This window comes from Acipenser ruthenus, chromosome 13, assembly GCF_902713425.1.
Source record: "Acipenser ruthenus chromosome 13, fAciRut3.2 maternal haplotype, whole genome shotgun sequence".
Taxonomy (NCBI): domain Eukaryota; kingdom Metazoa; phylum Chordata; class Actinopteri; order Acipenseriformes; family Acipenseridae; genus Acipenser; species Acipenser ruthenus.
This window is the reverse complement of record NC_081201.1, coordinates 10,635,846-10,648,786: the sequence shown is the minus strand read 5'-3', so window position 1 is coordinate 10,648,786 and position 12,941 is coordinate 10,635,846. Positions and strand designations below refer to the sequence as shown.

Sequence of the window (12,941 nt, the reverse complement as noted above, 5' to 3'; positions counted from 1 at the left end):
CTACTGAAATGCTGCACTGCATCAAAAATATATTATCGCTATGGCTTGTGGCTTTAGTGAAATGCGTTTTGAATGGGGAGTCATCCCTGAAGTTTCTCTTCTGGATATTTCACTACAGTAAATATTAATTTAATTTATGTTTGGGTTTCTAAACATTCAGGGGATTTAGTGTGATTTCAGGTAATCTTGGTACTTTTTGATTGTCGAATTTCCCGGCAGAAAACCTATAAAAAAATTAAATAAACCAGTGGTTTATAGACCTGACTAACTGCATTTTGGTTGATTTGTCTAAAATCTGACAGGCACTTATGCTGATTTTGCAAAAAATAAAAATAACACACTTGTCACCGCGCTGTATGGAATTATGTCATTGATCTAATTCGACCGAAATTCTAATGGGCCATCAGCAAAGGGTTAAAGGATCCCAGTGATTTCATTAGCAACGTGACCAGGTAACCCATTCCATTAAAGCATCCCAGTGATTCATCAGCAATGTGACTTGGTAACTTATTCCTAGTGTTCCGCGTTTCCAGTTTATACCGAATTTTACCGAAAAATTATAGAATTTTTTTTTTAACTGGACGTTGGTTTTTACTGATTTATACCGGATTTTTGTCTTATTCAATATTTTTCTGGTACTATTTTCTAGGAAATACACAATATTTTGGTTTAAAATGCTGTTTTATTTTGAGTCTGACATTGTGATAAGCAACCCTACACTATCCTAGGATACAGCAGACGTTTAGACTTCAGAGGACAAATAACATTCAAACGTGGTTCTCTGTCACTTCACAAACACATTATCACCTGATTATGTTGGCCAATCAGTCTGATTATTGATGCAATTGCTGGGCGTAGTACCTACTACCTTGATCAAAAACGAAATTGAAATGCTTACACTAAAATATAATAATTTTAGTGGATGAGGAATGGGGAGAAACCTAAATCAGTTCATGAATCTTTAAAAGAAAGCAAATGTTTCGAAGTATACAAAAAGCAAAAATAGCAGAAGTGAGGCAGATGAGGCAGAGGATGCATAGCTGCAGATAAAGATGCATTGAAGTACATGTTCACGCTGACAATAAAAGAACATACTGAAAAATAAACAACACATTAAACTAAAACAAGAAAGTGAACAGAGACAAGCAATCCATTTATGAGGCTTTTACACACACTTTAATAAAAAGAAAGCTTTTTTTGGACAGCCACTGTTTATTGCAGAGAGGTATATATTGGTGACTGCAACAGTGTGTGTGTGTATATATATATATATATATATATATATATATATATATATATATATATATATATATATAATATATATATATATATATATATGTATGTATTAATAATAAAAAATATATAAATATATATAATTAAGCAAAGTTCTGGGATCACAGAAACTAAACCGCGGGATGAATGGCCTTTTTTTTTCTTGTTTTCTTCCTGCAGCCTGTATGTTCTATAAATGGTGAATATTTGTTGGCTTGTGCAATTAAATTCTCCCATTGTCTCCCCTCTCCAGCAAGCCTGATCTCTCCTGATAAAGGTCGCAAGATGCTGTTGGCCTCGTCGGGACACTCCAGCGGGACCTCTCTGCTGGGCCCCAGCCTGCTGGACGGGAGCTCCCGTGACTCCTTCGTTTCACGCTCGCTGGCAGACGTGGGAGAGGTCAGCTGCTTGTTTACTGTTGTTTTTAATTTTAGAACAGGATGTGATGCAGCTTGTCTAACAGCCAATTCAGTTCCAGTGTTACAGCACCATGTTTATTCAATGAACCAATAAGTTTTCATCATGAGAGTACACAGGTGCTAAAAGAAGACTTCCTTTGAATAACCATGATCACATGAACAAAACTGACAATCTTCTGTTCTACAGGAAACACCTGCATCGTAATTGCTACTACAAAAGGCATGTGTGTTTTGTGAGGTATAACCTAAAAAAAAAGAGTACATTTAGAGTAAAAGTTAGATCATAGAAGTAAACCACACTAAATAATATGGTTCCCTTTCAAATACGAAATGTAACCATTGCCGCATGGATATTTACCTCTTAAAGACCCAAAGCCTGAATAAGATATATCAAAGCTGCTCGGCCAGACCCGTCGTGCATTCATGCCCGCACCCAAGGGTATAAAAGGACTACACGCACAGATCTCAGCGTCGTTTTTCCTTTCACGATCTGATAGGGGAGCCTGGTATCAGATAAGTACTTGTTGCTTATGACTATGTATAATTTTTGCTAATTATTGTGTTTTATATAATTTATGCGATATTACATTTACACTTTTTTTTATGAATTACGTGTATATTGTGCAGTTCAGCCTGTTACTTCCCACAGCGGCCTTGGGCCCATCGTGAAGCGAGTGGCTTGAGTCACTCCTTCCCAGGCTGCTTAGATCCGGCTGGAGTTGAATTCAATTCTTGTTTTAAATTACAAGATGTTTATTTTGTGAACTATAATTGTGGTTTTACTGTTTTCTGTAGGGAAATATATTTTTCTCCTGTTTTGTATTTTGTGTTTTTTTTTTCCCCCAGAAATACTCACACAGCTGCTGGGACAAGATTAACGCTTTGGTTGAGGTAGCTTGCAGTCTCACCCCAACAGTATCTTGCTGCCATTTTGGTGACTACTTTTGCATCATCATTATGAAGGCTGTTAGTTCCTCAAGCAGACTTCCCTCAGTGTCGTGTGTACTGACCGAGTGGGTTTGCCAGTGGCATCCCTGTACATTGCTACCCATGATAACTGCGAATTGGTGGACCCTTACTGTAATGGTACCTAGGTCACCGACCAGCTCCATTCCCAACCCGGTACCGTACCGGGACAGAGGTACTAAACCAACCCGGTCTTGACTCGCCTGGTTGCGGTCTATAGTACCCGAGTTTTATCCCTGCGAGACATGCAAGGCCTGTCTGCCTGTTGAGAACAAGCACGGCACATGCTCTTCCTGCCGGGGCCAAAGCACGCCAGGAGGCTCTGACGAACCGCAGTTTCTGTGAGTTTTGTGCATCTTATTCCAAGCGCATCCTGGAGAAATATCTCTCCTGAAGCTCTACAGAATGCTCTGCATCCCTCACTCCTGCACAGTGCTCTTCCCCATCGCCCTCTGTTAGAGAGGTGTGACCTTACGATGCACCCAAGAAAGTAGCCCACGCAGGAAGCAGTCTTCATGGTCTTCCTCATCCTCATCCGCTTCTCCTCCTCCCCCATGGAAGAAAGAGTTGCCGTTCAATGCGATTGGCAGACTCGAAGCAGATGGGAAAAGCCCTGGGCGCCGCCTGTCCCCCTGGGGCCTGATCAGGAGTGCTGTTGCAGTCTTCCAATTGCCCTGGCCTACACAAGGTGAGAAAAGGCACGCCATCTTAGATCTGCCTACCACCTCTCCCGTGTCTCTCCCCCCCCCCCCCCACCCCCCCCCGATATAGGGCGCATGATGCAGAGAAGCTGTGTCTGGCCCAATTTCTGTTGGTGGAAGCTTCAATTGCCGCTTTGGTACAGGCCTGTCCAAGGACGCTATCTGCCCCAACAAGCATTAGTGGGTCTTGGAGGTGATCCTCAAGTGTGCCTATTCAGCCAGTGCGTTCGCCGCACGGCTGGGCAACTATGGTAGTATTCTGGTAGCCTACCAGTCCTATTTGCTAAGGTCTCTCTCTGACAGTCACAGGACCTCACCAGAACAGCTGGGTGAGCTGCGCCTGGTTAACAAGAACATGCTCCATGTGTCAAAACTGAAATGGCAGGCTGTAGGCAGGAGCCTGGCTGCGCTGATAGCTGCACATAGGCAGCTTTGACTTTCCCAGGCACACGTGCCTAACTAGGACAAAGCACCACTGTTGGATGTCCTATTACACCAGGGCATACGTTTGGTCCCGCGGTGGATTAGATGCTGCAGCGCGGGAATCCACGAAGGAGCCAATTTGCCTGCTTCCCAAGCAACCACCTCCAGCGCACAAACCAGTGGCAAACTGGTGCCCAAGGTCCCAGCAGCCTCAAAGACTGGCACAGCTGGCTGCACCTGCTGCCAGAAGTGGTGTTCAGGAACGGCTTCAAAAGGTTTTCGCCACCCGGCGCAGAAACAAAAACCTCAAGCCAAGCCACAAGCTGAACAGCAGCCCTAGGACCCCTTCTCAGGAAACCATGTGGAGCATTGGCGTCAGTGCACCTCGGACATCTGGGTGCTTACTACCGTTCAGACTAGCTACTCACTGCAGTTCAAGCACGGTCCCCCTCCCTTTTGGTGCGTGATGTAACATCAGTTAGACACATAGGACGCTGCAGTGGTGTCTTAGGAGGTAGCAGCTCTGCTGCATAAACTGGCTATTCGGATGATAAACCCCCTTCAGTTGGAGGAAGGGTTCTACTCCAGGTACATCCTGGTGCCCAAGTGAGATGTCAGTCAGGCCAGGCGACTGGTTCATCACGGTGGACCGCAAAGACGCCTATTACCACATCCCCATAAAACCAGCGCACAGATGTCTTGACATTTGGCCTCTCTGTAGGTCCCTGTGCTTTATCAAAGTGCATGGAAGCTATGGTCAATGGTCAAGTCCTGCCGAAGCAGAGGCTGTCCTAGTAGATAGCAGACCAACTTGAATTGGCCAACTTGCCACCTCCAGAAAAGCTCACTACCCATTCCACCAGGGGCATGGCAACTTCGTTGGCTTTATTCCAGGGTGCATCTGTCAAGGACATTTGCAATGCAGTGGTGTGGGCTACTCCCCATACCTTTACTAGGTTCTTAGACTTAATGTCGTGGATCCTCAACCCTGGTTTTGGAACTAGATTAAGGACTGCTTCTCAGTTGACCCCTTACAACACAGGTGTAAAGGTGAGTGTCTCCCTAATTTTTTTAGCCATAGCTACTTGTTCAGCATAATAACGCACAAGGCAGCCTCTCGGTTTAGCCTTGTAGCTTTCCAGTCATTCTGCAATATTGCTCTTGTGACGGCTTTAGTACACTCACCCATGCGGTAATGCTTACATTTCGTACTTCAAAGGGAACGTTAGGTTATTATCATAACCCTAGTTCCCTTAAATAGAAATGTAACCATTAACCTTCAAGGTTGCTGCGTCCATGACTGCAGCAGGCTTGAAGGAAAAATGAGTTTGAGATCTGTGAGCGCAGTATGTTTATATCCTCGGAGCGGGGCATGACTGCGTCACATGCTTGTCAAGCGGCTTTGATATATCTTATTCAGGTTTCGTGTCTTTAAGAGGTAAGTACCCAATGCAGTAATGGTTACATTTCTATTTCAGGGAACCAGGATTATGATAACCTAATATTTCTTGCCTTATATGATGAACTCCACACACAAAGTGAGCTCCCGGTCTCCATGTTGTTTGGGTCAGGAGGAACAAATCGATCTCCTACCGATCTCTAATCCTTTTTGGCACCAAAGTCAGTGTCCCTCTTCCATAAAACCCCACGTCATTTCAGTATCATTGTCCATATTTCTGCTGCCGTGTGGATTTAGTATAGACGTTCACATACTCGGTTTCGGATTTATTTATTTATGTATTTATTTATTTTTATGGTTTGAAAATAAATAAATAAATATATATATATATATATATATATATATATATATATATATATATATATATATATATATATATATTTTTTTTTTCTTTCTTTCTAGCGTTGAGCTAGTTTCTCTCTTTTTTTTTTTTTTTTCTCCCTGTTATGTTGTTGTCTTCCCAATGCCTTCTGTGTTTTCTCAGCTGCAGCCATTGTGGAAATTGAGTTTGAGGACTCAAAACAGGCTGTAGCCCCTGCAGCGGTTTCTGGTACAGCAACACCCTTGAGTGCACAGGAGCAGTATTACTAATGATGACGTCATTGAGTCTGCCCCAGTATGATGACTTTTCAGCAAGTGTAGAAGGTCCTTTACCTTTATACACAAATGCAGATGCTGTTCTGAGAAGGATTTCATCCTCTCTCAGTGTTAACACTCAGACCTGTACCATAGATGCAAAGCAAAAGCCTTTTGAAGGGTTCCCCTTGCATGAGGCAGTCTGGAGGCCTGGCGGGACTATGGGGGGGGAGATGTGCTTTGTCCCCAGGGTAAATACATTCTACAGGATGCCAGCAGGCCACAAGGATAATCTTTTGAAACAGCCCAAGGTGGATACCATCATGGCTACACCAGCTGCGGGTGCGTCCTACAGGTCCTTCACGCTGGATCAGGCAGATAAGAAGATTGATACATTTCTGAAGGACTCTGCCTCCACCTGCAGCATGCGCATCAACAGCTATCTGGTATATGCTGCTAAATATCAGCACAAGTTTCCCTGCAGATACGTACCCCTGATAACATAGAACTGGCCATGCAGCTTGCAGAAGAGAGCAAGAACGCTTCAAATATCAAGCTGCAGGCAGCGTGCGATAGCATTGACACCAATGCTAGGGCTGTGGCAAATGTTGTCTCTGAGGCGGTGTCTTTGGCTGAAGATATCATATTTTACCCCAGATACACAATCAAAAACACTGGAGTTACCCTTTATGGGGGGGGGAACTCCTATTCTGCACTGCTTAAGGATTCTAATCACATATGAAGGAGGGAAGACAGGCCATCAGTAGGGGGAAGGGTTTCTCATTTTCTAGCAAGCTGGCAGAAGATAACATTATATACCTGGGTTCTGGGGCTCGTACAGTACAGCTACAATATACCGTTCCGGTTTCAGCCACCATCAACAGGCATCATCTGGACACTGTTGGACTGGTCACCCCTGCAGGAGGTCTTTCTACAAGAGGAGATTCATGCTTCTTTTGCTGTAGAATAAGTGCCCTAATCTTTTCAAAGCCAGGGCCACTGCTCCAGGTATTTTCTAATTCAGAAAAAGAACAGGAAGTTCAAGCCATTCTAGACCTCACGGGTCTTTCAGAAAGGTTCCAGATGGTACCAGGAGACTGGCTGATTTCTATAGACCTGAGTGATGCCTACTTCCATCTCCCCATACACAAGGATTTCAGGAAATACCTTAGTTTTTCCAGAACCATTTGTCCCAGTTCAGGGTGCTTCCTTTGGGAATCTCCACAGCCCCCAGGGTGTTCACCAAGGTGATGGCCAATGTGGCAGCACATCTCTGGGACATGGGCATCCACGTTTACCCTTACATCTTTTCCAAGACCTGGGCCTGCTGGTCAGCAAAGAAAATTGATCTCTTGCCCCATCAGTCTTTAGTCTTCGTGTGGGCCCAATGCAATCTCAGAAAGAATATCTCACAGAAGAGAGAGTGGCCACAATTCGTCAGTTGGGAGGTCACTTCAAAGTAGGAGCCAGGCCAACAGCACACTCTTTTCAGCAGTTTGCCTTCTATCCATAAGAATCTGGAACTGGTGCAGGACACAGGATATCACTATCCAGGCAACCTACCTACCCAGACTCAACAACAGCATCGCAGACCTGCTCAAACTAGGTCATCCAGAGGTAGATCTATTTGACACAGAAACCAGTTTCAGGACCCATCAAAGCCCACTTGGTAAGGGGAGTGGCTACTACATGGGCAAAATTTAAAATCTGTCCTAATTCAGGACATCTGCAATGCTGCTGTCTGGGCCTCTTTTCAGACCTTTTAAACATAACTTAAATGTGTCTTGCTGTCAGCCTACCTGTGGCTTCTTTCACTGACATCTAATCTACCACCCCTTTTTTTCTACATCTTTTGGTATGGGTCACTGTGTGTGGAGTTAATCATACGAGGTAAGAAGAGGAAGATTACCTGTAATATGGTTTCTTCGTAGGATGATGAACTCCACACACCTATAACTCACCCTCCTCCTCCCTTTTACTGTATTATTTTTTACTCTTCTAAATTTATTTTTTTTTTTAAATTCAGTCGTTGCCAATTTTTTTTATTATTATTTTCTCCCAGTTTAGAATGGCCAATTATTTTTTTTAAGCTCAGCTCACCGCTACCACCCCTGCGCTGACTCGGGAGGGCGAAGATGAACACACACTGTCCACCGAAGCGTGTGCCGTCAGCCGACCACTGCAGCCACCCAAGAGCTACAGTGTCGGAGGACAACGCAGCTCTCGGGCAGCTTACAGGCAAGCCCGTAGGCGTCCGGCCAAACTACAGGGGTTGCTGGTGCACGGTGAGCCGAGGACCCCCTGGCCAACCTAACCCTCCCTCCCCCCGGGCGACGCTCGGCCAATTGTGCGCCTCCCCCTGGGGCCTCCCGTCCACAGTCGGCTGTGGAATAGCCTGGATTCAAACCAGCGACGTCCAGGCTATAAAGGCGCATCCTGCACTCCACGTGGAGTGCCTTTACCGGATGCGCCACAAGAGAACCTTCTCTTCTAAATTTGAACAATTGTACTGAAATGATCTCTGGGTAAGAGAAATTTGTTTCTCCTGACCCAAGCAACATGGAGCTCGGGAATTTGCTTTGTGTGGAGTTCAAAATCCTACGAAGAAACCATATTACAGGTAATCTTTGTCTTAATTCAAACAGCACTGTGGACTACCACTAGACTTTCGTGTTTGGTTCTCAAATATGGTTCTAAAAATGCTACTTGTATTGAGCAATTTCTAAATGGTTTAAACCACTAGTCCCATTTTTAAAATGCATAGTGTGGACACGGTATTGATATTGAAGTGTTTTCTGTGCAGGAACATCTAGATAGGCAATTAAACCCTTTCTGATAACTGTCCCTTGTGTGGTTGCAGATGGACTCTCAGCTCGCATGCATGATGAGTGAGAGCAGCGTGGACTACATTGCTCGCTTCAACGACCTTGCACAGGAACTGTCCGTCTCAGAGACCCCTCCCCCACCCTTGCGCAGGGAGGAGCTGTCTGTCACAGAGCCCCTGCGCAGGGAGGAGCTGTCCGTCACAGAGCCCCCTCCTCCGCCCCTGTGCAGGTAGGAGCTGTCACAGATTCCCCCCCTCCTCTGCCCCTGCGCAGAGAGGAGCTGTCCGTCACAGAGCCCAGGCTGCTTTGAGGGCGGGGGGCCGGACCTCACTCTGTGAATGAGATGGAAGTGTGTTCAGTCCTCCAGACCTGCAGGGGGATCCTGGGGTTCTGCCAAGTGCAATAGACAGTCTACTAGCTGAAGGGTTGGAGTCCCTGACCTTCCAAGCTGTGTCAGCAGGTTCACTGAGCTCGGTGTGCTGGCCCAGATCAATCCAAATACAAGCTCATCCTATTGCTTTGGAGTTCTGGGAATGAGTGGAGTTTAGTCTGAATTGGTCCAGTTGTGACTACCCAGGGAAGCAAATTGAACTGGTGGTTTTAGCTTACAAAATAATTCCATAAATATTTAGTTTTGAAAGGAACAAATGTTTTAGCATTTCAAAACCAGATTACTGGCACTACTGTAGGTTAAAGAAAGTTCTTCGGTTTCTATGCCTCACTTCCTCTTCCTAGATCACGTCCACAGTGTGGGTCACGTTACTGGCTGATAACAGGTCAGTCAATAAGGGAAGCAGCTGACTGGTTATTGACAGGAAAGAAGCCAGTGGGGACAATTTCACCCTCCAGGTGACGCAGGAAGTGCAACACTATATGAAAGCATGGCTTGAAAACGTCTTTAAAACAGTGGCATTATGTTGCTCGCTACAATCAACTTGAAGTGCTCTGAACATCTTTACATTTTCTGGGAACCCAAAAATGAAGTGCCTCTCCTGACAGGCAGCCCTTATTCAAGCTGTGGATAGAGTTTGAACAGGACAACTCTGAACTGTTGCAGGCCAGGTTACTGCTAGGACCTTCATTCCACCACCATCCTCCATGGTAAACAGGCTTGTTATTGAGCAAACTTCATACAGCTCTCCGTGTACTAGAGTGCAACATTCAGACATTTTGTCAGCAATGTTTCTACATAAATGACTGTGTGCTCATCCGGTCATTTTGACCTAATTATTGACTCGCATTTAAGTCCTTATAAAATTCACTATGTTCTGTCCCCAAAAATACATTGAATCATTTTTAACCCATATTGACTTTTGAAACCCACTTAGGTCAAACATACGCTTATGAACGGGGTCTAGTCTCGAACATACTCCATGTAATTGCAGCAAAAATGCAGAGAATCACATTAATTTTTTCTCCCTAAGTTGCCTCTAATTCTCGTTTTATTAATGTCATCACTACCCTCAATTTCAAGGTGTTCAATACTGTTTTAATTAAAACAACTTCTTTTGTATTTTAAAAAATGTTGTTCAAAAGGCCCATGGTGAAGATTTTAGCTGAAGTGTTTCCCATTAAAATATGTAACATTCAGAAAAAAAGGCAACCCTTGTAGTTTCTTTATAGTTTTGAGGTCAAGCACTTTGAAAAGAGGAGAGGAAACTCTTTGGTGAATATAAATATGTGTCACCAATGTCTACAGAATAGTTGTAGAAATAATTTTAGTATAAAATTGGACACGATATTGTTAGTTATTGTTCAAGAGTTGTGCTGGAAGAGTTACTATAAATTACCAAACTTTGAAAGTTGTTTTGTGTCTTCGCACTGGTCGGCAGTGCCACTTAAATGAGTGAAAATCAAGATTGACTGAGCTAGAAGGGATCCAAGCCTCATTACGCAATCTGCAAGCGGAACTGCGTCATTCCTTTAAGGCACAGATTCCACAATTTCTTAAAGGCAAATTACAAAATAATACATCTTTTAAAGATAAACATTACTTGTCATCGCTACGTGTGCATTAAGAACATGCACACATTACCTAACACAGTCACCTGGCAGTAGTGAAAGTTGGCTCAGTTTGGTACCTGCTGCACAAGGAGGAGGAAAAAGGGGCTTCACCCAAGGACAGAAAAAATAAAGTGTTATCCCTTTGAAATATGGAGTTTGCTATTGCTAAAAAGCAAACCCTGAGGAGAAGGGAAAAGCCAGGTCTTGTTCATCTGTACTCTGAAGGTAATCATGCAAAAAATTCAAACCTCATTTATAGTCGGGTGAAAAGAGCTGCAGTCATCCTACAGTACTCTGTGCTGTCTCTAAGTTACCTTCAAACAACTATATACGATCCACTGCAAAACATTTAGAAAGACAAATTCCATCAGTGTTCCGTGTGTATTTGACTTTAATTTTAAAATTAATTGAAGTTGGGTTGATTCAATTATCCCTTATCGTTACTATCAGCTATTGGCCTTTGTTACAGTTCAGTGATTTAAGAAAATGTGTTTCGCGTGCCGCATTTGAACCACCTTCCTGAGGATAGAGACATTTTGTATTGTACATTTTGAACTCCATGAAATCACTGTAGCAAATTTAACATTGAAAGACCATTCTAACATTGAGCATGGGACTTTTTTTTATTAGTAGCCTAGTTTTGCTTGGAGTAAATTAAATTCAATGCAGTAAAAATTGTACCTGCAGTTGCCTTACCCCATAATGGCATTTTTGCAGTGGCCAATAAAGTGTGTTTTAAATTTAGAATCCATAAAAATGTACACAAATTCCCAGTTTTAGTTTGAATCAGATTTTAAATTAGATTACATTTGTTCCAGAAGAGAAAAAATATGGTAGCAGTGTGCAAGGTGTGTAGTTTCAGTGTGTGCTTTCTTTACCAGTAAAATCCTTCAGCTCATAAAACTTAGAGCAGCTCTCAGTGTCAGGCTGAAGTATTTCTGTTTTTCACATTTCAATACATCTGGCTTTCCACAGTACATCCTTCCTGTGCTAAGAGGGCTGGTTTTCCTTTTGGAGAAACTATTTTGGTTCCAAACTGCACTATTGCTTATCCTGGTCATCATGCATTTAAAAAGAGGAAAAAACTACCAGTCAAGCAAATTCATCTAAAAATGAAGCCATTCTTTCAGTTTCCACAATTCTCAAAAGTGCGAATTTTGTTGAAATATTCGAAAAGCTTAAGTAGATTTAAGCAGTTTTGAATGTTTTATCTGGCAGCTTTTTTATAATGTTTTATAAAAGACCCTAATAAGTATTCACGCAGGTGAATACATATAAAATGACTGGGGGATGCATTTGTGACCCCAATAATATCCCTTGCTTACCAAATATTTTGGTATCCTTGAAACAAGATTATTGTACATCTTCAAAAGCAATCTGTACCAGATGTACCATAGCTAGTGGAGTGTGGAATGACTGGAAGGTATATTTTGCTCTCTACAAAGATGTAATGGTGAGTGCCGCAGCCATAGTTGGCCAATGCTTGAAACTACAATCTTCTGAATAGGAAATTTAAGAACAGGTGCCTCAACCTAAGTTGTTCTGCAGTTATGCTCAGTGCTTGGGTTGTGTCATTTTCTTTTTATGTACTGATAAAGCTTCAATTGTAAGCACTACAGGCAAGTGTAGATGAATAAATGATGGCAGTGGAGCTTTGTACAGCAGCATTATTTACAGAACTGAGAGAAAACCTTTAACAGCAATTGAAAAGCCATATCCGTCCCACAATTTGGACGTGTGTGTGTGTGTATCTAGCTATATTTATCTGTATATAGAAAAACACAATTCCAGTGTTCTCTGACAATTTGTATTATACTGTAAATTATTTTGACTATTTATTGTTTAACAATTTTAAAGTGTTTTGGTTATTTATATATAAAAAATGAACCTTCAAGAGTTCTGGACTTTGTAAAGTTGCTTTTGTTCATTGTGTATAAATACGGTTTTACATTTAGCTTTTCCTGTTTTTGTTGTTTTCATTTTTTGTGTATTTTATTCATTGCTTACTTGTTATGAAGGGGGGGGGGGATTAAAAATAAGCACATTTTTTTAATCTGCCCATCTGTGCTTGTCCATTTCCTAGGAGCTGATAGATCTTAAAACTGTCAGGTCGGGTCTTAAAGGATCCCACTGACGCATCAACATGACTTGGTAGCCCATTCCATACCCTCACCACTCTGCGTGTGAAGAAACATCTCCTACCCTTTGTCTTGTATCTCCATTTAATTTCCAACTGTCCTCTGGTCCTGGTTTCTGTGCTGTGCTTAAAGTATTGATTAAAGTTCATTTCAGTTTT

At 42.8% G+C, this 12,941-nt stretch overlaps 1 protein-coding gene across 3 annotated transcripts in view; it reads left to right on the top strand.

Moving 5' to 3' along the window:
• The window catches only part of LOC117418376 (protein cramped-like), a 49,373-nt gene extending 36,432 nt beyond the window's left edge, over positions 1 to 12,941 (top strand). For all 3 annotated transcript variants that reach the window (XM_059035656.1, XM_034031340.3, XM_034031342.3), the window contains exons 19-21: positions 1,526 to 1,671; positions 8,677 to 8,870; positions 12,729 to 12,941. In XM_059035656.1, the coding sequence (XP_058891639.1) occupies positions 1,526 to 1,671; positions 8,677 to 8,870; positions 12,729 to 12,735 (347 nt within the window). In that variant the 3' untranslated portion in view covers positions 12,736 to 12,941. The remainder of the gene's footprint in view (positions 1 to 1,525; positions 1,672 to 8,676; positions 8,871 to 12,728) is intronic.